The sequence below is a fragment of the Taudactylus pleione genome, unplaced genomic scaffold, assembly GCF_031769625.1.
Source record: "Taudactylus pleione unplaced genomic scaffold, aTauple2 ptg000061l, whole genome shotgun sequence".
NCBI lineage: Eukaryota > Metazoa > Chordata > Amphibia > Anura > Myobatrachidae > Taudactylus > Taudactylus pleione.
In genome coordinates this window covers 1,432,281-1,455,873 of record NW_028284463.1, presented here as the reverse complement: position 1 = coordinate 1,455,873, position 23,593 = coordinate 1,432,281, and the positions used below count along the sequence as shown (strand labels likewise).

The following is a 23,593-nucleotide window of genomic DNA, read 5'->3' as shown; positions in this document are numbered from 1 at the left end:
TTCGGAGCCCCTGTCCCTGCGAGTGAATATTGATACATTTGGGTGGTAATTCATTTCTTATTGACAGCGATAGGAAAGTACAACGATTGGGTCTAAAACTCGATAATTTATAAATATGCCTCATAGTAATCTACCGTAACAAAGTTTGCGATCTTAATTTTTATGATTTAAAGTAGGGGTGAGCGGGTTCGGTTCTACTCGGTTCCGTTCGGGTGTTTTTACCGAATCTTATTGGCTATCCAAAACTCGTGACACCTGAAACCCAATAAGATTCGGTAAAAACACCCGAACGGAACCGAGTAGAACCGAACCCGCTCACCCCTAATTTAAAGCAGGTGTATAAGGGGAATAAACAGTGTGAATTATGTTTTGCGCGTGCATTTACCTGGCATTCCGCCTTTAAGTGCGACTCCATTTTCTCTTGTTCAGGTATTACAATGCCCACACCCATAATGATCATGAAATGCCCGGGCATGTGGCTGCGGCGGGTTGGAGCTTGGCAGCCTGACAATGTGCTCAGTGGTCTTTGGCACATTATTGGGGCTGATACAGTGTTGAGCGCAGCCCGTTTTCCAGAGCGCTTGCTCCGGGCCCAGGTGTATGCGAGTGCAGGCGATGTACAGTTGTGCGCATTTTAAGCAGATCTCAACCTAGGAGGCGCTGTGCTTAATCTGCGACTTTATACCCACTCCATAGCTACCAAAATATTAATCCTAAGCGCCCAGGACACTATGGGCTATATCCATTTAGCTGTGTTAACCCGCTAACAAGCTAAATGCAAAGTTTTCTGTTTCTGCAGATCTTTTCTTACAGCCCCAAGCAGGTGCAATGTCGTGAAAAACGCTATTTAAAGGTAAAAATGTCTGGACATGGATCAGAACCCCAGGGACATCCTCCTAATGATTAATTGTTTTTATTTTAGCTTAAATTTGGCTAATAATTACGTGTCATTTCTGGGGTGATATACTGGAAACTGCAGGTGAGGGACAGGTATATGGGGTGCTGTATGGATGGGACAGGTATATGGGGGTGCTGTATGGATAGGACAGGTATATGGGGGTGCTGTATGGATGGGACAGGTATATACGGGTGCTGTATGGATGGGACAGGTATATACGGGTGCTGTATGGATGGGACAGGCATATACGGGTGCTGTATGGATGGGACAGGCATATACGGGTGCTGTATGGATGGGAGGCATATGGGGGTGCTGTATGGATGGGACAGGTATATGGGGGTACTGTATGGATGGGACAGGTATATGGGGGTACTGTATGGATGGGACAGGTATATGGGGGTGCTGTGTGAATGGGACAGGTATATGGGGGTGCTGTGTGGATGGGACAGGTATGTGGGGGTGCTGTGTGGATGGGACAGGTATGTGGGGGTGCTGTGTGGATGGGACAGGTATGTGGGGGTGCAGTGTGGATGGGACAGGTATGTGGGGGTGCTGTGTGGATGGGACAGGTATATGGGGTGCTGTGTGGATGGGACAGGTATATTGGGGGGCTGTGTGGATGGGACAGGTATATGGGGGGGCTGTGTGGGACAGGTATATGGGGGTGCTGTATGGGTCAGGTATATGGGGGTGCTGTATGGATCGAACAGGTATATACGGGAGCTGTATGGATGGGACAGGTATATGGATGGGACAGGTATAAGGGGGTGCTGTATGGATGGGACAGGTATAAGGGGGTGCTGTATGGATGGGACAGGTATATGGGGGTGCTGTATGGATGGGACAGGTATAAGGGGGTGCTGTATGGCTGGGACAGGCATATGGGGGTGCTGTATGAGGGGGACAGGTATGTGCGGGTGCTGTATGGATGGACAGGTATATGGGGGTGTTGTATGAGGACAGGTATATGGGGGTGCCGTATGGATGGGACAGGTATATGGGGGTGCCGTATGGATGGGACAGGTATATGGGGGTGCCGTATGGATGGGACAGGTATATGGGGGTGCCGTATGGATGGGACAGGTATATGGGGGTGCCTTATGGATGGGACAGGTATATGGGGGTGCCTTATGGATGGGACAGGTATATGGGGGTGCCGTATGGATGGGACAGGTATATGAGGGTGCTGTATGTATGGGACAGGTATATGGGGGTGCTGTATGTGTGGGACAGGTATATGGGGGTGCTGTATGGGACAGGTATATGGGGGTGCTGTATGGGACAGGTATATGGGGTGCTGTATGGATCGAACAGGTATATACGGGAGCTGTATGGATGGGACAGGTATATGGATGGGACAGGTATATGGATGGGACAGGTATAAGGGGGTGCTGTATGGATGGGACAGGTATATGGGGGTGCTGTATGGATGGGACAGGTATAAGGGGGTGCTGTATGGCTGAGACAGGCATATGGGGGTGCTGTATGAGGGGGACAGGTATGTGCGGGTGCTGTATGGATGGACAGGTATATGGGGGTGTTGTATGAGGACAGGTATATGGGGGTGCTGTATGGATGAGACAGGTATATGGGGTGCCGTATGGATGGGACAGGTATATGAGGGTGCTGTATGGATGGGACAGGTATATGAGGGTGCTGTATGGATGGGACAGGTATATGAGGGTGCTGTATGTATGGGACAGGTATATGGGGGTGCTGTATGGGACAGGTATATGGGGGTGCTGTATGGGACAGGTATATGGGGGTGCTGTATGGGACAGGTATATGGGGTGCTGTATGGATCGAACAGGTATATACGGGAGCTGTATGGATGGGACAGGTATATGGATGGGACAGGTATAAGGGGGTGCTGTATGGATGGGACAGGTATATGGGGGTGCTGTATGGATGGGACAGGTATATGGGGGTGCTGTATGGATGGGACAGACATATGGGGGTGCTGTATGAGGGGGGACAAATGTGCAGGTGCTGTATGGATGGGACAGGTATATGGGGAGCTGTATGGATGGGACAGGTATATGGGGCTGCTGTATGGATGGGACAGGTATAAGGGGGTGCTGTATGGATGGGACAGGTATAAGGGGGTGCTGTATGGATGGGACAGGTATAAGGGGGTGCTGTATGGATGGGACAGGTATATGGGGTGCCGTATGGATGGGACAGGTATATGGGGTGCCGTATGGATGGGACAGGTATATGAGGGTGCTGTATGGATGGGACAGGTATATGAGGGTGCTGTATGGATGGGACAGGTATATGAGGGTGCTGTATGGATGGGACAGGTATATACGGGAGCTGTATGGATGGGACAGGTATATGGGGGTGCTGTATGGATGGGACAGGTATATAGGGGTGCTGTATGGATGGGACAGGTATATGGGGGTGCTGTATGGATGGGACAGGTATATGGGGTGCTGTATGGATGGGACAAGTATATACGGGAGCTGTATGGATGGGACAGGCATACGGGGGGTGTTGTATGGATGGGACAGGTATATGGGGTGCTGTATGGATGGGACAGGTATATGGGGTGCTGTGTGGATGGGACAGGTATATGGGAGTGCTGTATGGATGGGACAGGTATGTGGGGGTGCTGTGTGGATGGGACAGGTATGTGGGGGTGCTGTGTGGATGGGACAGGTATGTGGGGGTGCTGTGTGGATGGGACAGGTATGTGGGGTGCTGTGTGGATGGGACAGGTATGTGGGGTGCTGTGTGGATGGGACAGGTATATGGGGGTGCTGTATGGGACAGGTATATGGGGTGCTGTATGGATCGAACAGGTATATACGGGAGCTGTATGGATGGGACAGGTATATGGATGGGACAGGTATATGGGGGTGCTGCATGAATGGGACAGGTATATGGGAGTGCTGTATGGATGGGACAGGTATATGAGGGTGCTGTATGGATGGGACAGGTATATGGGAGTGCTGTATGGATGGGACAGGTATATGGGAGTGCTGTATGGATGGGACAGGTATATGGGAGTGCTGTATGGATGGGACAGGTATATACGGGAGCTGTATGGATGGGACAGGTATATACGGGAGCTGTATGGATGGGACAGGTATATACGGGACAGGTATATAGGAGTGCTGTATGTATGGGACAGGTATATGGGGTGCTGTATGGATGTGACAGGTATATGGGGGTGCTGTATGGATGGGACAGGTATATAGGAGTGCTGTATGTATGGGACAGGTATATGGGGTGCTGTATGGATGGGACAGGTATATGGGGGTGCCGTATAGATGGGACAGGTATATGGGGTGCCGTATGGATGGGACAGGTATATGGGAGTGCTGCATGAATGGGACAGGTATATGGGACTGCTGTATGGATGAGACAGGTATATGGGGGTGCTGTATGGATGGGACAGGTATATGGGAGTGCTGTATGGATGGGACAGGTATATAGGGGTGCTGTATGAATGTGTATGAGTGGGACTGGAATTTTAGGTGGGAGTTACCGGTGTTTTTAACCACATTTTTTGGCTTAAAATCACTAATTAACAAGAGTATTTAAATTTAATTGCTGAAAAAAAAAAAAACTTGCTTTCTATCTTGTTTCCACCGTTGGTAAAAAATGGAAAAATCAGCCATTAGAAACCTTTTAAGAGCCCCAAATACTTTGCTTTTACCCTGTAATTGAATATAATAATGTTACCCAATATTATTTGCATGTCTTTTAGGGTACAGGCTGATTTATCAAATTTTCAACATAATTAGCATGGCTATTAACAGCAAATATTGCCGAGCGAATCGTTTTTTTGTCAATTGGATGGCGTGAAAATCGGGAGCACGCATAGCCGCGTTAATCAGAAATTGGGCGTGATAGGCACGTCAATTTTAGCCGCAATTCAACAGAGATGCTAAATTAAAAATGAAATAGGAAAGTGCGGAAGTCGTTATCCATGGTGGAGCACTTCAATCGAGCCATGTGTTTCACACCATGGCGCAAAACAGATAAGTGCAGGACACATCTGGACTACATATTCAATGACATTGCATTGTAATTGCCAAATGAACAATAAATATAATTTGCTGGTATAATGCACTCTTTGGTGCTCAATGAATTCCAAGTGACCTCTGACATCCACGATAATTTAGTAATTATATCAGGGGTTGGAGATATGTGCCAGACTTTCCCAGCAAGATGTCATAGTGCGCTGAGCAACAATTTAATTGCTTTTAAGTATATAGAGCTCTTCTGACTAAAGGTGCCCATACACGGTGCGATATAGCAGCCGATCCGACAGATTGGTACGATTTGGCTGCTATATCATACCGTGTATGGGTATGATATCGGCCAGCGTGCACACCCGTGGGGCCGTACATCGCACCTCCAGATCTTACTGCCGGTTCAGTTGATCCGGGGATGCGACGTGCGATCTTATGCTGCGCTATACAGGGGGGGGGGTTGCCTGATCGTACCGTGAGTGGGTACCGCCCGATACGACGGCCGTCGGAACCCCGTCGCATCGTAAGGTGCATATCGCACAGTGAATGGGCAGCTTAACAGAAGGGGCAACATAGAATTACAATGCAAAATCCTGTACTACACAGGAAAATATTTCTGTGGGTTCAGCTACACTTTCATATCACCCATTCATAATTTTTAGGTTAAATCTTAAATTGCTTTCCCCCTTCAGCGTCACCACGGAACTTGCTGGTAAATATCCATCAATTGCAACCTCAAAAAACAATGTTGGACAAATAAACAACAGGTATATTAAAGGTTAAAAGGGGGAATATTTTCACAGATCTTATTTCCTTTTAAGTGACATTCTTAGTTAAGTATTAACACCCGAGCTGACCCTCCAGGGTGAAGTTGGGCGATACAATTTAATAGCGGACGTTTTTAAGGTACATAGGGACATCTGTGGGTGACAAGTCCCAACAAATCCCTACGTCTTTCCCTAGTTCATCCCTCAGGTTAAACAGCTCTACCCATTGTCACAGAAATCCCTTCATTGTACATCCCTGTATTTCTTCAAGGCAGAAGGATTAAGGTAAAGAGTTGTTAATTAACAAAGTAATTTGTCATTAGAACTTTGTGGCAGATTATTTAAACCCAGGAATGACAATGAAATAATAGAACCGAAAAGAAGAAGAAGAGATTTATTTATGGAGAGGATAAAGAAAAGACTTTGATGGTATATTCAATAATACGGTGACTATTGTGCATACAATTAATGATACATTTTATCTGTTCAGCTGGTTCTCAATGAGCTTCAGCAATGGCCATGTTACATAAACCAAATCCTAGCAATAAGCAATGATAAAATTAAGATATGGCTTACCTGGATTCAGTCTCAGCAGATACTGTAATAATAATCCTCTACTCTGAGAACCTAATTTAGTCTACTCTAAATTCCAGGCAGTGCAGACACTTTCACACAGAACTGAAGTTAACACAACACAGACCCACACTTGCCTACTTTTGTAAAAGCATTTCAGGGAGACTATAAAAGTAACACCTATGAGCGCGGCAGTAAAGTGGACTGTACTGCTACATCTGAGAGGCGTTCCATAAAACGTACTTCTATCCAGATGTAAATGAGCCCCATAGCAGTTAGTAATGCTAGGTACACACTAGGCGATATGCAGATATGTCACCTGATCCAGCGGACCCCAAAGCCCCGACACAGACCACAAATATCTGACGGTGACACTACACAGACCACACATTCCCAAAGGTGACACAATGCAGGCCCTCACATCCCAGACAGTAACACGACGCAGACCACAGAGCCACGACGCAGAACCCACAGCTCTGACGGTGACACGACACAGACCCCACAGCCCTGACGGTGACACGATGCAGACCCCATATCCCAAGCAGTGAAACAACATAGACCAAAGATCCCCGACGGTAACACAACGCAAACCACAAATCCCCAATGGTGACAGATCCCACAGAGACACAAAGCAGACCACACATCCCTGACGGTGACACGACGCAGACCCCACAGCCCTGACGGTGACACGACGCAGACCCCACAGCCCTGACGGTGACACGACGCAGACCCCACAGCCCTGACGGTGACACGACGCAGACCCCACATCCCCGGCGGTCTCACAATGCAGACCCCCACATCCCCGGCGGTCTCACAATGCAGACCCCCACATCCCTGACGGTGACACGACGCAGACCCCACAGCCCTGACGGTGACACGACGCAGACCCCACAGCCCTGACGGTGACACGACGCAGACCCCACAGGCCTGACGGTGACATGACGCAGACCCCACAGCCCTGACGGTGACACGACGCAGACCCCACAGCCCTGACGGTGACACGACGCAGATCCCACAGCCCTGACGGTGACACGACGCAGATCCCACAGCCCTGACGGTGACACGACGCAGATCCCACAGCCCTGACGGTGACACGACGCAGACCCCACAGCCCCGTCGGTCTCACAATGCAGACCCCCACATCCCCGGCGGTCTCACAATGCAGACCCCCACATCCCCGGCGGTCTCACAATGCAGACCCTGATGGTCACAGACCACACATCCCATCTCTAAAGCTGACATGAAGCACTTTGGAAAGATGGATACATATTTACCCAACTAACCATAGCGTCTTAGCAAATTGTAAAAGAGACATAAGTAGCCTGCTGTGGAATCCCAGTCTGGCTAGCAGGGCATGCTGGACATTGTAGTACCACAAAAGCTGGAGAGCCACACAAATCCTGCAAATTCATCATATATACTGTGTATAAAACATAATGCAGAAACCACAACGGATTATATGACATGAGACATTATTCAATCGCATGGTTAGATCCCTGTCCCATGTGTGTAGTATGTGTGCTGTGCACCGTGATGTACTTTCGTTTGCGGAACACGGGACACACGTCTCCAATTTCCTGCCGGACTGAATTGTGTGAGCGCACTTCCGGCCCAGGTAAGCCTCTGCTCTGCCCCTCTCTCTGGTTGTCATTGATAAGTATATAGGGCATAGATAACGGGCGGGGGGATAGAGCGGTCGCTGTCGGTCTGAGCGCGGAGGATTCTGGGATAGCATAGTGGTGAAGATGGGCTGTGGCGGTATAAAGTGACCCCATAGGCTTCTATAGAGAGGTGTAATGTTATGTATAGAGGTGCATGGGGCATGTCCTGTACACCTGTCCCCATGTGTCATGGCCAGAAAAGTCATTATAAATATTAGCACAGGTCATGGGGAATGGTACAGGGTTGGTTCATTAATATGTAATCATCTAAAATGTTTAAATAAATGAGTTGTTGGCTGTTATTGCAATAAGCATTATTAGTTCACATATAAAGCTCTCTGTTTTAGTATTGTTTGTTTTTATACTCCATGGGGTACATTTACTAAAGTGAGAGTTTTTAGAAGTGGAGATGTTGCCCATAGCAACCAATCAGACTAGCTGTTATCGAAGGTGCTAGTTAAATGTTAAGGAGAATCTGGTTGCTATGGGCAACATCTCTACTTCTAAAAACTCTCACTGCCCCCATGAATGTACCTGACTCTCCCACTCTTGGGAGGCGCGGAGGGCAGGTTTTCTCTTCTAGTCGGCGGGGCCACATGTGTGATTACATTAACTGCGTCATCACGTCTCCGCCCACTAATTATTCAGTGTGTATTTGACAACTTTTGAATCCTCAATTTAATCGAGGGGCGTATTTATAATGGGTGCAGGTTGTGTGGTTCACACGGGCCCCTGGGTCCAGGTGGGCCCGCACCTCACACCCAGTATCCATATTATACTTACCTCTCTGAAGTCCCACGTCGGCGCCGTTGCCATCGCGGCCATTTCTCCGTCGTTTTGTGCCTGTGCAGTACAGGGAAAATGGCGGCAGCAGCCATTTTCCTGGTGACCTGCGCATGTGCCATAAAGTCTGGGCACACTCTAGTGCTCAGAGTCTATCAGTGCGCTGCCGGCCGCCGAATAGAGAGGAGGGGGCCCGTGGCGGAGACTGCACACAGGCCCCCTCCTCTCTTGAAACGCCCCAGGATTAATCCAAGAGGGAGTTTCACAATTGCTCCATCACGGCTTCGCTCCCTTCGTATGGTGCCACAATTTGCTATGGCGAAGCGGCGGGCTATTATGAAGCTGTTATATAAATAAAAAACAGATATATACATTCAAATGGGATCATTAGTATCATTTCCCTGCATTGGGTATAAGGCACAATGATCCCTATGGCTACATGCATTTTTTGATAAGTATCAGGGTGTTTTCATCAACATGTAGATCTTGCTAACTGCTTTAGGGCTCATTTACATTTGGATGTAAGTCAGTTATATGTAAAAGAAGAAAATAAAATGTAGCAGAATGGCACTTTTTTATCATGTCTAAAAAAAAAAAAAAAAAAGATTTTTGGAAAAAGGAATCTTGCGAGTCGTATCAGCCACACAAAGTGAATGCAGCAAAGTGCCAGGAAGTGTTTTACTAAGACTAACCATGGGACAATTAATTCTGTTATAAGAACCTATTTAATGTGGACTATGACAGGATGGAAAACGATAAACAGTATATATATATAAATATATATATGTGTACATAGCAATGTGGGACTAGCTATCAAAATGGAACCTATCAGCCCCTCAGATGTAGCAGTACACGTCCACTTTACCGCCGCGCTCATAGGTGCTGCTTTCACAATATCCCTGAAATGATTTTGGGGGGTGTCACCAGCTAGCAGTGTCATCGCCGGTGGTAACCCTTTAATGTACAGGTCTAAACGAAAAATAAAAACACTTTCTTTTAAACTAGTGTCATTAAATTCTATAGTGCCAGAGAGTGGCTGTGCCTATTATCAGAGACAAACTCATATAGACCCACATGGCCATCAACAGTCCCGCTTTTCACAGGACAGTCCCAATTTTCTGAAATCAGATGGAGCACGCACAGTATGGCTTCGGTATATTATGTATCCAGTCACAATGTCGTCATTGTCGTTATACGTATCACCATTGACCACGTTGGCATTCAGCTTGTCGACACTGGTGTTATGTTGATATTGTTGAAATGTCGACAGTGTGATCCTATCCTTACGCCTAACTTAACATTAAGCTTTGATGGTGACCCTAAGTGTAATACAGATGTCGGCAGTCTGTCATTGTCATTTTTCAGGTGTCAACATTTTAACCGTGTGAATGTCATAAATGTCGGTGCCGACATTGTCACTGGGTGACTGTATCGCAGATAGAGAAGTCAGGCTGGGAGCGCTGCTGAGGTTGTGACCGTACCCTGCGCAGAAAAAGCGCTTGGCTAATAATGTCCTGGTTGTTTATTATTATTCCCAGGAATGTCGAGAGGAACGACGATGTACACTAACCGCTGATTTTTCATTGCGAGAATGGATGACGATGGGCCCCAGGAGGTGGCGTCAGAGTTAGAGGGGAGGAAGATAGGAGGCTGGGGGCTTCTACAGATAGCAGGATGTACCGGACTAACGGTCTATTCGGTTTGGGCATTTGTACTAATGCCTGGCTTCAGGAAGGTGCCTCTAAAGTTACAGGTAAACACCTCTCTTACCATATAAATGACATTATATAGCACGTTAACCAATCCATTATTGTAATGATACGCAGAATAAATGCGTGTTTGCGCCAGATGCCGGCCAACTGAGAACGAAGGTAAGTCAATCATAGAACATAGAAATAATCAGCGACTTAAAGTGCTCTTGTCACGACACACTGTGGGGGCAGCCATTTTCTGAGCTGAACCAATATTCATGAGAAGTCACCAGGGATCACTGAGGCCTCAGGCACAAACCTCAGTGACGTCACAGCTTCCTGGTGTATTGATCTCAGGGATAGTACAGGCCATAAAATGGCTGCCTCCTCTGTGCGTTGATGACGCGTAGACTTTACTCTGTTACCTGGCATGTATTGTTTGATGAACCCGTATGACAACAGCTCTCTCTTATTCCCAGGTGCCTTATATGCCAGCCAGTGCCAAGCAGGTGAAGAACGTAATGACGCTGCTGAGAGGGCGCTCTGGAAAGATGGTGGATCTTGGCTCTGGTGATGGCAGAATAGTGAGATACTTAGTTCATACCATATTATCAGACCAGCGTCGTCTCATTTGGTGACATCTGTCTCTATAATTGCCCTGCAGGTCCTGGAGGCTGCCAGGCGGGGATTCAGTCCTGCGGTGGGGTACGAGCTGCACCCCTGGCTTGTGCGTCTGGCTTACTTCTACGCCTGGAGGTCCGGCTACCATCGCCGGGTGTCTTATCTGCGTGAGGATCTGTGGAAGGTAAAAGTACTGGGTCCTCACAAAAGTGTTCCTGTTGTGCTTGTACAATGGAAGGAAATGTACAGTTTGCTGTAATCTCTATAGGGCCATATTCAATTTGAGGCGAAAAGTCCATATCGATGACGTCATTTTCGCCTGTTTCAATTATCCCCGTATTCAATTTCAAAGACTTTTCGCCGGTGTGAAAAGTCTTTGTTAAAAATCGGGGATAAGTTTTCTCCGTGTAATACATGGCGAAAAAAAGTTCAGAATTGGGGTTTAGGGGTGCAGGCTTAAAAAATATATCTGCATCCCTGGGAATGTCTCCTAAAAGTAATGTGTGTCGAAGGAAAAAAAATTAATCAGGACACACCAAAAAATGTACTTTAATTTTGGGGGTAAAAAAAAAAATAGGGGACAAACTTCTAAAATAGCGAAATTGATTCCAGAGGGGTTCCCAAGTATGCGGCAGGTGTTTTCTTCATTGCGGGTGGTAGTGGCAGGTGCATTTTTGAAGAATTTTGAAAAAACATTTTAGGGACTTAAAAATATGCTTGCATCCATTTTCATGTACCCCAAATTTGATGGGCATAGTTATTTTCCCCCCCAAAAAAAGCTAAATGCTATTCTTCATCGGTTCTTCAAAGCCGCATTTATGCACCTGCCGCGGCTACTGTATTAAAAACCCGACTTCCCTTCAGCAGGTAAAAACGGGGGTACCCATAGTGATCCCCCATGTCAGGACATCTTTAGGGGGCTGCCAGGATGATTTCCCAAAAATTGACAGGACTTTTCGCCTGTTCCAGTTTTGCTGGGTCCCGTTTTCGTGTCCTTAGAATTTGAATACGGGGATAAGCGGGGACGCGCCCGATACTTTCTACTTCAGGGTCCATAGGGTATCCACAGGATACCTTGGGGTATAGGTGATGATGTCAGTCATCGGGCACCATAGAGTTAAGCTTTCAGCCTCCCAGGATGCACAAGGTCCCCCTCCTATACCCCGCCCCCGACCCAAGGCACCTCAGTTTAGTTTGGTGCCCGGCCGGAGTCGGGTGCACCTGTTGGAGTGGGGGCTAAGAAGAGCCCCTGAAGTTTTCCTGCATGCAGCTGTGGCTGCACATCTGGATGTACAGCATGGACAGTCAGTCCTGACGTCCATGCTGTCTTCCCTACACCCCCGCCGGTACCAGAACGCCGGTACCGATCCGGGGATGCTGGTGAGCATCTGGGGTCACAGCTAGCGGTGCCCCCAGATGTTCCGGACCATGGCCGGAATCAAGGGGGACAGCAAGGTAAGCGGCGGGGTCCCGCGGTGGGTCCCCGCTGTTACATGGTCCAAAGTCCCCAGGCAGGGGGCTCCCTGGGGACTGGCTGCAGCGTGGAGCCAGGTATATAACCTGCGCTTCCACTACCCCCCTGGGACAGCGGACCGCAGCAGAGCGGTAGCGCTGCGGCGTCCCCGGGGGTTAAATGCATGCCAAGGGAGCGCGCCTTCCCTGTCTCACAGCCGGCGCCTCCCCCGCTGCACACAGCCCTCTCTGCAACACGCCGACTGGCCCTGTGGCAGCGCTCCTCCCCCAGGCCAGCCTCCTCTCTGCTCCTCGGCGGCCATCTTCCTGAACGCATGGTGAACGCTGCTGGAAGCCTGGACGGAGGCATCGTGGTCTGGGTCCCCCTGCATACCTCTCCTCCGCTGTGGTCAGGTCTGTGTATGCAGCGCTGTGTCCTACCAGGCCCTGTGTCTGTGTAGTTGATTTATCAGCGCTGGTTAGTGCAGGAATTGATTTTCTTTGCATTGTATGTGACTGTGCTAGTGCTGCTGCCTGTAACTTTTCTCTAAACTGTCAGCTTTATTACTGTCCCTGTCCTTTCTGCTAAGTCCTTGCGGTGCGGTGCTGCAGGGTGGTCTCTCGCCTATTTAATATATAATTGGTGAGAGGGGTCACATACGTGGTGCCATCATGTCTGAAAGTGATTTTCCCCTCCGGCTACAGTGTACCACGTGTAAAGTACCGTTAGCGGAGGGGGAGGGTAGTGCGGAGGGCCTTTGCCGGCAGTGTTTGTCCATGGCGCGGCCTATTACGGTTACAGCACCGGTACAGGAGCCGCCCTGGGCTTGTTTTGCTCAGGCGCTTACAACCTTAGTGGGCCAGTTAGCTCCGCAGCCCGCGTTTACGCAGATGGGTTTGTCCCAGCAGTCAGTGTTGTCGTCACCCATGCAGGGTTTCCCAAGACAATTGGTGGTACCCCGCAGTCTCCCTATTTCCCCTCTCCCGGTTCCTCAGGAGCCGGCATGGGTTAACTCCCTGACGAGTTCTGTACAGCACTTGTCGGATGTGTTGCAGGGGGAGGCTGTGATGCGGCCACATAAACGGCCGGTGGCGTCTCTGTCGGCTCCTTATGAGGATGACGAAGGGACGTCCGATGATGGGGAGATTCTGGATCCTTACGATCAGGAACCTCTCCATACTAAGGACGCTGACGCTAGGTCCAAGGTGTATATTCCTGGACTTATTCGGGCAGTCCGCACAGCCTTGGTGATTGAGGACGAAGTTCCCCCAGCGGCTAAATCCAAGTATGCCTTTTTTAAGGATGTGAAGGGTGACGCCACAGTCTTTCCTCTTTCGGGTCAGTTGGTGGACCATTTAGAGGAGGCGTGGAAACAGCCTGGCAAGCGATACCAGCCGCAGAGGCGCCTGGCGGTGGCTTATCCATTCACGGATAATTATTTTGCTAAGTGGGAATCCCCTCCGCAGGTGGATTCTCATGTGACACGTCTTGTCCGTAGTGCCCCATTGCCGATGCCATCCATGTCCTCCCTTAAGGATGCTACGGACCGCAAGGTGGAGATCTGCCTGAAGTCCGCTTATTCCCTTGCGGGGGGGGTAGCGCGGCCGGCTATGGCCATTTGCTGGGTTGCCAGAGCGATGGAGCGCTGGGCGGATTCATTGGAGGCGTCCTTTGATTCCGACTGTCCGGCCGATCAGGCGGAGTTGATTGGTAATCTCCGTGATTCGGCCACTTATATCAACGAGGCGGCCTTAGACATTAGTACCCTGGTGTCTCGAATTTCTTCAGCAGCGGTGGCTGCTCGTCGCACCTTGTGGTTTGCGATCCTGGAAGGTGGACGCTGATTCCAAAAAGGGTTTGGAGGCGTTGCCCTTTAACGGAGAAGTTCTCTTCGGTCCAGATCTGGACAAGATTGTGGCCACGCTGGCGGCAGCCAAATCGGCATGTATCCCGTCGGCCGCTGTTCCTTCTGGTTCAGGACGATCGTCCTTTTGGTCTTATAGGGCCCAGGGCAGGCCCAAACCACAGTCTTTTCCCCGACAGGCTGGTCCCAAGAAATCGGATAAGCCCCGGAAGCAGGCATGGAGTACCAGACGTCCGGCCCCTGAGCCAGATGACAAGCCTGCGGCCTGACGGTCCCGGCCTCCCTTTGGGGGATCCCAAAGTGGGAGGCCGCCTGCTGCAGTTCGCCCAGTGTTGGTCGGTCACCACGACAGACACTTGGGTTCTCGAGGTGGTCTCCCACGGGTACGCCCTCTCTTTCCGGATTTTTCACCACGGGTCTGCCATCAGACCGGAACAAGGCCACGGAGCTGCGGAAGGTCTTGCACACTATGCTCCAGGCTGGAGTTATAGTGCCTGTTCCATTCTCCCAGAGGGGCCAGGGTTTCTATTCCAATCTCTTTTTGGTGCAGAAACCCAATGGGTCGTATCGTCCGATTCTCAACCTCAAAGCTCTCAACAAGTCTTTGCGGGTGCCGAAGTTTCGGATGGAGACCCTACGGTCCATCATTCTGGCGCTGGAACCTGGGGACTACATGGTGTCATTGGACATACAGGACGCTTACCTGCATGTCCCTATTCTTTTGCGCCATCAACAGTTCCTCAGGTTTGCAATCCGCAGCGACCACTTTCAGTTTCGGGCGTTGTCTTTAGGCCTGGCGACAGCACCGCGTGTGTTCACCAAGGTGATGGCGGTCATGGCGGCTTCTCTGCGGCTGCAGGGAGTCCGCATGTTGCCGTACTTGGACGACCTTTTATTAGTGGCAGGATCTCCGGAGCTCCTTCTGCGCCACTTGGACCTGACCATTGCGCTACTGCAACGGCACGGCTGGTTAATAAACTGGCAGAAGTCCACTCTAATCCCGTCTCGGCGGATTCTGCACCTCGGAGCCTTATTGGACTCGGGACAGCAAAGGATCTTTGTGACGGGGGAAAAGATCTCTGCTTTATAGTCGAGGGTGCGCAGTTGTCTGCACAGCCGCCGGGTGTCTCTACACTTGGCGATGAAGTTACTGGGCTCCATGGTGTCGGTGTTCGACATGGTGGAATATGCCCAGTTTCACTCCAGACCTCTGCAGCACCTGGTCCTGTCCAAGTGGAACGGGCTACCTCAGTCTCTAAAGTCCCAGACGATGGTGCTCACCCCGGAGGTTCACCTGTCCCTTGCCTGGTGGTTACAGACGACCCATCTCAGCAAGGGACGTCCGTTCTGGGTACCAAATTGGGTCCTGTTGACAACGGACGCCAGTCTTCGGGGCTGGGGAGCAGTTTCGGGTCCACACTTGTTCCAGGGCAGGTGGACTCCGACAGAAGCGGAGCTTCCAATAAATATCTTGGAACTCCGTGTGGTCTTCAATGCCCTCCAGCAGGCACATCGGGTTCTCCAGGGTCGCCCAGTGCAGGTCCAGTCGGACAACGCTACCACCGTGGCCTACATAAACCGGCAAGGAGGAACCCGAAGTCGGGCGGCTCTCGTAGAGGTGTCTCGGATCCTGGTATGGGCGGAGTGCAATCTTCCGGCCATATCAGCTGTCTTCATCCCGGGAGTGCTAAATTGGGAGGCGGACTTTCTAAGTCGCCAGGACGTTCATCCAGGGGAATGGTCCCTGCACCCGGACGTTTTTCAACTACTGGTGGACAAGTGGGGTCTTCCAGAGATCGACCTCATGACATCCCGGCACAACAACTAGTTGCCGGTGTACGGGTCTCGCACAAGAGACGAAGAGGCGTCTCTGGTGGATGCTCTGTCCGTCCGGTGGACGTTCCGGTTCGCTTACCTGTTTCCTCCGGTTTCCCTTCTTCCACGGGTAATCCGGAAATTCAAACAGGAAGGAGGGACGCTTCTGTTGATAGCTCCCGCGTGGCCCAGACGGCACTGGTTCTCAGACCTTCAGGGTCTGTCCGTGGACAGTCCTCTGCGGTTGCCGCTACGACCGGACCTTCTGTCGCAGGGTCCTTGTCTTCACCCGGACCCGACTCCGCTTTCTTTGACGGCGTGGCTGTTGAGACAGCCATGTTGAGGTCCAGGGGTTTTTCCAGCTCTGTAGTGCGTACCATGTTACGAGCTCGGAAACCGTCTTCCGCGAGGATATACCATCGTGTGTGGCATACGTTCTTCCAGTGGTGTCGACCGAGAGGTTATGCACCGCGGGAGTTTCGTCTGTCTCGGATACTCGCCTTCCTACAAGCGGGACTAGACCATGGGCTTCGCCTTGCTTCTTTGAAGGTACAGGTTTCGGCCCTGTCTGTCTGGTTTCACCGTAGGATTGCTACAATCCCCGATGTGCGCACCTTTATGCAAGGTGTTCTACGCATTCAGTCGCCCTTTGTTCCACCTGTGGCGCCTTGGGATTTGGCTGTGGTCCTGAGGGCTCTCCAGGGACCACCGTTTGAACCACTGGGCTCAGTGGATCTTAAATGGCTAACAGCTAAGACTGTTTTCCTTCTGGCCATTGCTTCGGTCAGACGTGTTTCTGATTTAGGGGCTCTTTCTTGCAGACCCCCTTTCTTGATTTTTCATGGGAACAGGGCAGTGCTCCGCACTCAGCCTGAATTTCTTCCCAAAGTTGTTTCCCAGTTTCATGTTAACGAGGAAATAGTTGTTCCGGCTTTTAACTCACCTGGCCTTTCAGTGAGTGAGGCCACTTTGGATGTTGTGCGGGCCTTAAGGACTTATGTTGACCGCACTTCTTCGTTTAGGAAGTCGGACGCCTTGTTTGTCCTCTATGGCTTCCGTTAAAAGGGTTGGCCTGCTTCAAAGCAAACTTTGGCAGCCTGGATCCGTATGGCTATTTCTGAAGCTTATCTTCATGAAGGTCTGCCGGCTCCTCCTTCTTTGAAGGCTCATTCCACTAGGTCTGTGGGTCCTTCGTGGGCAGCTCGACGTGGTGCCTCTGCAGTCCAGATCTGCAAGGCTGCTACGTGGTCCTCTGTCCATACCTTCGTGAGGTATTACAGGTTTGACACCTTCGCCTCTCAGGATGCTTCCTTCGGGTGGCGGATTCTCCTTTCAGCACAGGAGCGTTCCCACCCTTAAAGGATACTGCTTTGGGACATCCCCAAGGTATCCTGTGGATACCCTATGGACCCTGAAGTAGAAAATATGAGATATGGTAAGAACTTACCTTTGTTATCTCTATTTCTACGAAGTCCATAGGGTTCCACAGGACTCCCGCCCTGTCGCACCTGTGCTGCAGATGGGCTTTATTCTGGTCAACGGTTTTCCCGTCTCCCTCTGGTGAGAATGTGATTCTTGTGTGTATCCAGATCTTCTTTCTCTCTCTTCCTTCTCCTCCTCCGGCCTATGGCTTGGTAACTAACTGAGGTGCCTTGGCTCGGGGGCGGGGTATAGGAGGGGGACCCTAGTGCATCCTGGGAGGCTGAAAGCTTAACTCTATGGTGCCCGATGACTGACGTCACACCTATACCCCAAAGTATCCTGTGGAACCCTATGGACTTCGTAGAAATAGAGATAACAAAGGTAAGTTCTTACCATATCTCATATTTTTCCGCCTGCAAAGGAGGCGAAAAGACCGGCAGGCGAAAATACCAGACTTTTCGCCTCAAATTGAATACGGGCCATAGTGTTCACTCTAGCACCCTGCACCTATCACAACCCATACAGTTCCTTAATCCAGCCTGGGGTGTCGCTCTCTGCTCTGGTGCTTCTAGCACACTCTGATCTATATCACAGCAGTTTGTTGCATCAGCTGAGTGTGCTAGAAGCACCAGAGCAGAGAGAGCGACACCCCAGGCAGGAAAGAGGAACTGCACGGGGTGTGACAGGTGCACGGTGCTAGAATGAACACTAGCTCTATCTCAAGGAGCAATAACTCCGCTTATCTGAATGTTTTTGGCTATTGTGCATTAAGGGCCTAATTTAGCACGGATCGCAGATGCGATTACCCACGCGGACGGCCGATTGTTGTGTTGTGTGCATGCGTATGCATCGCAGTGCCCGAAGGTACCGCTGCCAGTGCGTTTGGACGCCGTTACAGGGGCGTGCATATATCAGCGGCTGCGATGGCATACACGGCCTGAGCTCTCACTGCGTGCAGGAAGGTTAGCGATATCTGAGTAAGGCCAGACCTTGTGTAATTGGGCGTGAGGCTCCGATGTTACTCGCAGACGTGCAAGGTATTACGGATGTGAGTAAGGGGAAGTGAGCGTCTTTATACTGGGCTGCGACGGCACTGCGATAGCGGTCATTAGCATATTTTCGCAGCAGAACTGCGTGAGCTATTGCGACCGCGACCAGTGCTGAATCAGTCCCTAAGTCTGCAAATGGCTAGACGTGGCCGTACATTCTGTCATTGTCGACAACATGAATGTCGGCATTCTCGTGTGACCATTCCGAATATTGCCAAATTCGTATACCAGATGATGACCGTGTATAGACCAATCTTTCACTGGTTGTACAGAGCTCTCAGATCACATGGTCCATGGCCTGTTTAGGATGACTTAGGATGCAGCTTCCGAGTTGCATTGAGACGCACACTGTCTGCTGCTTTAATAGCAAGGAAGTATTTAATCCAATATTTATATATATATTTGTAGGTCTGCAGTCCCCTCCCCAACATTGCCAGTGGCTGTACTCTCGTGTGTACAGACTTTGACAGACTTCCAGACACACATAATTATATAAAAAAAAAAAACTCTGCTTACTACAGTATACTCCACTACAGTCTCTGTACATCACACTGCAGTAAAGCATAAGGGGCGAATGCGAATATGAACGTAGGAACCAGGCAGTCCCTTGGAAAACATTGAAGGAAACTAATCATGCAGCTCTTTATACTACACCCAAAAAAGGGCAATTTAGAAGAGTAGGACAGAGGGATACTGGTCCTGAAGTGTGACCTCTGGGAGGTGGTTACTAGCTACAGTGGACTGGCCTCTCTTTATAACACCAGCTTAAATTGGTAGAAGTGACTGAGTTTATGAGGGTGCCGGTATCTGGTCTAGGTACCATGATTGGATGGGTGAGGTAACTGGGTGGTCCTTCATGGTCTTAGAGCTGTGTAACACCTGAAGCATTGCAGTCTGTGTGCTGAAGTGTTTACGGCGTACCTAGACTAGACAGAGACGGGGCGGTATGTAGTCTTCTCCAGTTTCCGCTCAACCTTTTCAGGACACCAAAGAAAACACTGAGATGAGCAGAACTGAGGACTGAGGTGGTTTACGGTCATCGTCAAATGACATTTATAAAAAGCTCCTGCCATCCAGAGGCTAACTCTTCAGCAGCCAGGGTCCACTAAGTGATAAGAGGGATTCAGCTGATCCCTAGGTTGTGTTACCCATGTCCTTTATTACATCTAAGGTGACCCTATTAAGTGGTGGTTTGTGGAAGTAACTTTGGATCTACAAACTGGATCTTGGTTGCTTTACATTGCAGATCTAAACTACTTGATTTCCACATACAGGTGAAACTACAAAACTGCAGGAACATATCCATATTCCTGGCCCCAAGTGTGGTGAGTACCAAGTTCCTTCTGTCACATGTAAGATAGATGTCTCCTCACCTCTGTATTGAAAGGTCCATCAGATGCCTTCACAAGTTCACAGCCAACCCTATGACTTTCTCACCTCACCCATATTCCTGTGCGTCCCAAATAAAATTCTGTGGACCTGATAGACCTCAAAAGGGCAGACACTCAGATTAATCCTATAAACGCCAGATCATTTTCCTGTAGACCGTGCAAGGAGGGACAACTTGTATGGCGATATAATTTGCACATGGCTTGAAGTTCTGTCTCTCCTCACAGCTGGCGTTGCTGGAGACAAAGATGCTGTCGGAGCTTCCCGATGATGCCCGGGTGGTGACTGGTCGCTTTCCTCTCCCAACATGGGTACCCAGCGACATCATTGGAGAGGGCACAGACAGGGCCTGGGCTTATGATCTCAGGGCTGTACGGCATTCTGTACAGACCAAACTGGTTGGGACTGAGGTGTGACTACGTTTCATGCTGGTTAATACTACCTCCATGGGTCAGGAGAAAGGTGCTGATAGCTTAACTCGGAGGTTCTCAAACTCGGCCCTCAGGACCCCCACACAGTTCACGTTTACCATGTCACCCAGCAGGTGCACAGGTGTAGTCATTACTCACTGACACGTTTTGAAAGATCCACAGTTTCAGCTAACTATTTCACTAGTAATTATGTGAGGAGTTCTGCAAAACATGCACTGTTTGGGGTCCTGAGGACCGAGTTTGAGAACCTGTGGCTTAAATCATTGTCAAACCCTGGAAAAAGCTACATGTTTGGGTGACTTCTGATGGATATCATTGGTGATTGTGCCTTTATACTTTATATACTGTATATAGCCATGTGAGTAGATGGCTTCGGTGGATGTGCTTTTATCATTTATTTATTTAACCGTGTGAGGACGTGGCATCGGTGGATGTGCTTTTATACTTTAGATAACCGTGTGAGAAGGTGGCATCGGTGGATATGCTTTTATACTTTATTCACATAACTGCGTGAGGACGTGGCACCTGTGGATGGCCGAGTCCTGCTGAGCTGACGTTTTGGTCCAGCAGACCCACTGATCTGACAAGATGGTGACACTTTCATGGACATTTCTGATAGTTGTTCTGCAGGGAGCTGTGCAGAAAAAGTGATGTTGTCTATAGCAACCAATGAGATTGTCATTCTTCTAGTACAGTTGGAGAAATGAAACCAAACATCTGATTGGTCACTAAGGACGGTACCACCTTCCCGGCATAGTTCCTAATAAGACAGCTTTCACAAATGTCTCCTTCATGGAGACCAACGCCCAGTGATATGCTGTAATCCATAGCGACCCATCAGATATCTTTCAGCAGCCGAGTGGTGTGGACCAGTTTTGAAACTAGTTGTGATGGGTTACAGCACATGTCTTACTTTTACGAGCAGCGATGTCACTAGTTTATAGAGAATTGCAAGGCTTCGGTTCTTCCACAAAATGGCCGCCTCAACCGTGTGTCATCAATGGGAGTACTTACCGTCACTGGTACACCTGCAGGATTCCCGCACAGTGCCCAAAACACAACACACATAAATACTGTACATATATATTTATCCAATGTGTAATGTCTTAATTTCCTTTTAAATAATAATATTAATATATGCATGAATGATTTTATCATTTTAAATTCTATTCTAAAATACCTATTTCAACAAGAGAGGACATTTATATTTAAGCCACCAATAAATCTGAAAGTTTAGATCTGTCTCGGTCTCATTTGTTACTCTGTACTTGAAGAAAATACAATAATAGGTTATCTAGTCAACTATTCGACATTCGGAAAGTCACCCAAACATGACAGACTCTGAATGTCGACAGTCGGAGTGTCCACACGGTCAATAGGTAATGGATTTACGTTGATGCATCCAGACTGTCAAAATGTAACATGTCGACACTAAAATGTCAACTATGTTTTTTTTGTTGATTTTTAGGGTTAGGATTACACTTCGTTTAAAGGTTAGGCTAATATAAGCAAATAACCATATGTCAACATTTTGGTGTCGACATGTTAAATGACGTCTTTCAGAAAGGGTCAACATTTTAACCTTGTCTACCTACATACACGTCGACATTTTGGTTGTCGACCTATTGACCACAGGGCCAGATTAACAATGGGGCGGATGGAGCTACAGCTCCAGGCCTCCACATAAAAATAGGCCCATTGTCATGACAACATGATGTTGACTGGTCATCTGCGCTCCACACGGTCAGCCATAAATCATAAAGTAGTAAAATTGTATTTCTATTTACCTCACAAAATTAAGCATTTTTTTTCTTTTACATATTAGGGAGATATTTGGGCTGGGAGTATAGCGGTGTACACGCCCACATGGCACTGGCCACACCCACACGGCACTGGTCACGCCTCCTCTGCTTCTCATAATAGGCCCTTTGTCATTTTCAGCTCCAGGCCCATGTGGCCCTCAATCCGGCCCTGATTGACCACGTCAACATCCTGAAAGTCGACCTACTGAGTGTAGACTAGTCATGTCACACCCGGTGGCAGAGTTGGGATCAGTATTAGGTGATGAGATTCACCTAATACTAATACTCAGTAATTCTGGATAAAACACAATAAGCCTATAAGACTGGATTAGGGCACATTTGTGATCCCTGGTTCACAGGCAAATGTATTAAATTAGTGTTTTTAGGTGCAAATCTTAATAACATATCCTATTGCTCGGGTAGGTTTGAGAAATACCGGTACTTAGATTGCCAGACTAGACTGATGAAAACAAAAGCTGCCATCAGTAACAGCGCATTTCGCTATTGGTACATTGTTCTAGCCTTCTGTAATTCTGGTTCCATAATACCATGCAGCGAGGCGAGTCTGTGATCATGATGCATCTGGAATAGTCACCTGGAAGCCGCACCTTGTATGTACTTTTGTTTGTTTTTGATACTTTGTTTTTGTTTGAAATTAATATTTTGGGAACAACACATTGGGGACACTAAAGAGATTTTGGGGTTAATCCAATTTAGAACCAGTGAGTACGAAGTGCTATATGCCGCACTTACGGTACCTCCGGACTCACCCATAGGGCTGCGAGCACAAATGTGTGAATCCGGGGCGAGATCGGGCCCCGGGGGGGGCCGATTGCAGTGCCGTCACGGCTAAGTGGATTGACCCCTTTGATTTTATTCATTCAACCTTCAACACTCTGATGAATTTAAACTGTATGGTGCCTCAGAAGTCTGTGATTAAGTTTTCATATGGTGTGAAATGCGTTAGAACAGTGTATCCATCCCTATTCCCAACTTTTCTGCATGTCGAATTATCCTGGAGTAAGGTGCTTTCAATTGCATCGGACATCCACATCGTCACAATTGTTACTTACTGTATATGTGAGGTTGTCACTTACTGACGGACACTACGTATTCCCTAATATTCCCCAGGTGAATATTGGCGCAGAGTAGACCTCTCCCTGATCCCTCCCTTCCCATCTCGCTCATGCACCCCTGAGGCTGGTCTGCTTATTTGTTCCTGAAATAAAGCGATTGATGTGATTATTATTACATTAAGTCTGTTCACACATTACTGGTAAGTGCAGCACAGAGTAAGACTGCACCAATGCTACCTCACTGTAACAGGATGTAAGGGTTTCCCTGATCTGTGGTGCAGACATGACACGCTGCGTTACTCTGTCATTTGATAA

The 23,593-nt window shown here is 48.9% G+C and overlaps 1 protein-coding gene across 3 annotated transcripts; it reads left to right on the top strand.

Moving 5' to 3' along the window:
* The first annotated feature begins 7,774 nt into the window (after positions 1 to 7,774).
* On the top strand, positions 7,775 to 21,636 carry ANTKMT (adenine nucleotide translocase lysine methyltransferase). Of its 3 annotated transcripts, none has more exons than XM_088464516.1 (6): positions 7,775 to 7,836; positions 10,204 to 10,418; positions 10,836 to 10,940; positions 11,021 to 11,161; positions 19,855 to 19,905; positions 20,197 to 21,636. In XM_088464516.1, the coding sequence occupies exons 2-6, from the start codon at positions 10,257 to 10,259 to the stop codon at positions 20,383 to 20,385; spliced, it is 648 nt and encodes a 215-aa protein (XP_088320642.1). In that variant the 5' UTR covers positions 7,775 to 7,836; positions 10,204 to 10,256; the 3' UTR covers positions 20,386 to 21,636. The 3 variants fall into 3 exon arrangements, with proteins under 3 accessions (XP_088320642.1, XP_088320643.1, XP_088320644.1); XM_088464517.1 differs by lacking the exon at positions 7,775 to 7,836 and adding an exon at positions 7,937 to 8,012; XM_088464518.1 differs by lacking the exon at positions 7,775 to 7,836 and adding an exon at positions 7,943 to 7,986.
* The last annotated feature ends 1,957 nt before the right edge of the window (positions 21,637 to 23,593 follow it).